The sequence below is a fragment of the Rhagoletis zephyria genome, unplaced genomic scaffold (genome assembly GCF_001687245.7).
Source record: "Rhagoletis zephyria isolate East Lansing unplaced genomic scaffold, Rhagoletis_zephyria_1.1 Rzeph_scaffold_15418, whole genome shotgun sequence".
NCBI lineage: Eukaryota > Metazoa > Arthropoda > Insecta > Diptera > Tephritidae > Rhagoletis > Rhagoletis zephyria.
The window spans coordinates 4,971-6,520 of NW_016172485.1; the positions used below are offsets into that span (position 1 = coordinate 4,971).

At 33.2% G+C, this 1,550-nt stretch overlaps 1 protein-coding gene across 1 annotated transcript; it reads right to left on the reverse strand.

The window, feature by feature from the left end:
• Window positions 1–626: 626 nt before the first annotated feature.
• On the reverse strand, window positions 627–955 carry LOC108379027 (netrin-A-like; the record flags this gene model as incomplete). Its single annotated transcript, XM_017635345.1, has 2 exons — window positions 627–728; window positions 806–955. Coding segments are annotated over 2 exons (252 nt in total), but the record flags the coding sequence as incomplete, so codon positions are not given.
• Between the last annotated feature and the right edge of the window lie 595 nt (window positions 956–1,550).

Consider the following 1,550-nt stretch of genomic DNA (forward strand, 5'->3'; position numbering starts at 1 on the left):
GACGAATAGTTATTGAAAATGAGCTTTTAATAAAATCTATGTTTTTAAGTTAATAAAGTTTGCAGGACGAAATTCCATGATCAGCTCAAACAATAATTAAAAAAAATATATATTGCAAATTTTCAAGAATATTTAAGGACGAAATTTTTAAAGGGCATTTTCCATACTGATTCGTCCTTATGCACCACAAAATGTGTTCTGTTTTAATTCTACAGATTTTTTTCTTTTATATGATACCCATATTTTTATCCTACATTGCACTGAATTTTTTAAATACTTTTTTGAAATAATCATATTTTTATAAGTTTCAAAATCCTTATAGTTTCGCGAATATATTAATTTTTTTTGTGTGTAAAATTTACTGTAGCACGGTGTAATTATTTTCACTGTATAAGGGGAGAGGGGAGTTTGAGCCCCAACATGTTATCCACTAAATTGCTTTTGTCAATAAAAAGTGGTCCTAAGTAGATTAGTAGCAGCAAACGAAAATTAGTAAAATTTTAGGCAAGGTTAGGAAACCCCACATTCAGCTAATCTAGGGAAAGTACATAGATTACCCAAACAAACAATAATAACAAATCAAACAACACCAACAAAAAAGTGATAAAAAGCGAACACTTACTTACCCCTCCCACCTTCAGTGCGATAAGGTGCATTGGAATCGTGTGGATCGGGTTCAGGTGCAGTATTCTGTGTATCCAACATATTCGCTTTACGAGCAGGAATTTCTGTTATTGAATACAACGAAGCGAATAAGAATAAATATATAAACATATGTATATATTAGTCAAGCGTAATGGCTTACTGATGCATGGCGCAATGTGTGAACGACTCTGTTGATAGCCACGCGCGCAGCGATTGCAGGTGAGACCGGTCACACCATCCTTGCAGGGACATTGGCCAGAGGTGTTGTTGCAAGTTTTGCCAGAAGAACCGATCGGATGGCATTCGCAGGCTGCAATGAAAGCGAAAGAAGAAATGTGAAAACAATTGAAATCGACATTTTTTTTAAATAAAAATTTAAGTGACGAAAATTTAATACAAACTGACGTGGAAGAATAAAGAAGCTTATTAAATGGATTTACATACACCGAGAAAAAAATCAACCAAAAATTGGTTAATATTAGCAAATTCAAACTTGAAAAGGAATCAAAGTGATTTTTGTTTAATACTAACAATGCCATGGTTGATATTTTCAATAATGATTAGTTATTTTAACTACACTTTTGTTTGCTCTAAACAAATTTTTGGTTGCCAATTTTTTCGTTTGAATACGCTTATGTTCTGCACTTCACAGATGCTTTTGCATAATTCGGTGACACGAAAAAAAAATTTTATTATCATTTTAACACTTTGCCTCTCTTTCATATTTAAGAAAAAGAAACCACAAAAAAAAAATTCATGTCGCCTGTGATGACATTCGAACCCGAACCTGCTGGAGGCCGACAAGCAGGCATCTCTGCACTTTAAGCTACAGCCAGACATATCTACAAATGTCTTTTCAAATGTGTAAACAATAACTTGATTAAGAAACCATTGTGCTTTTGGCT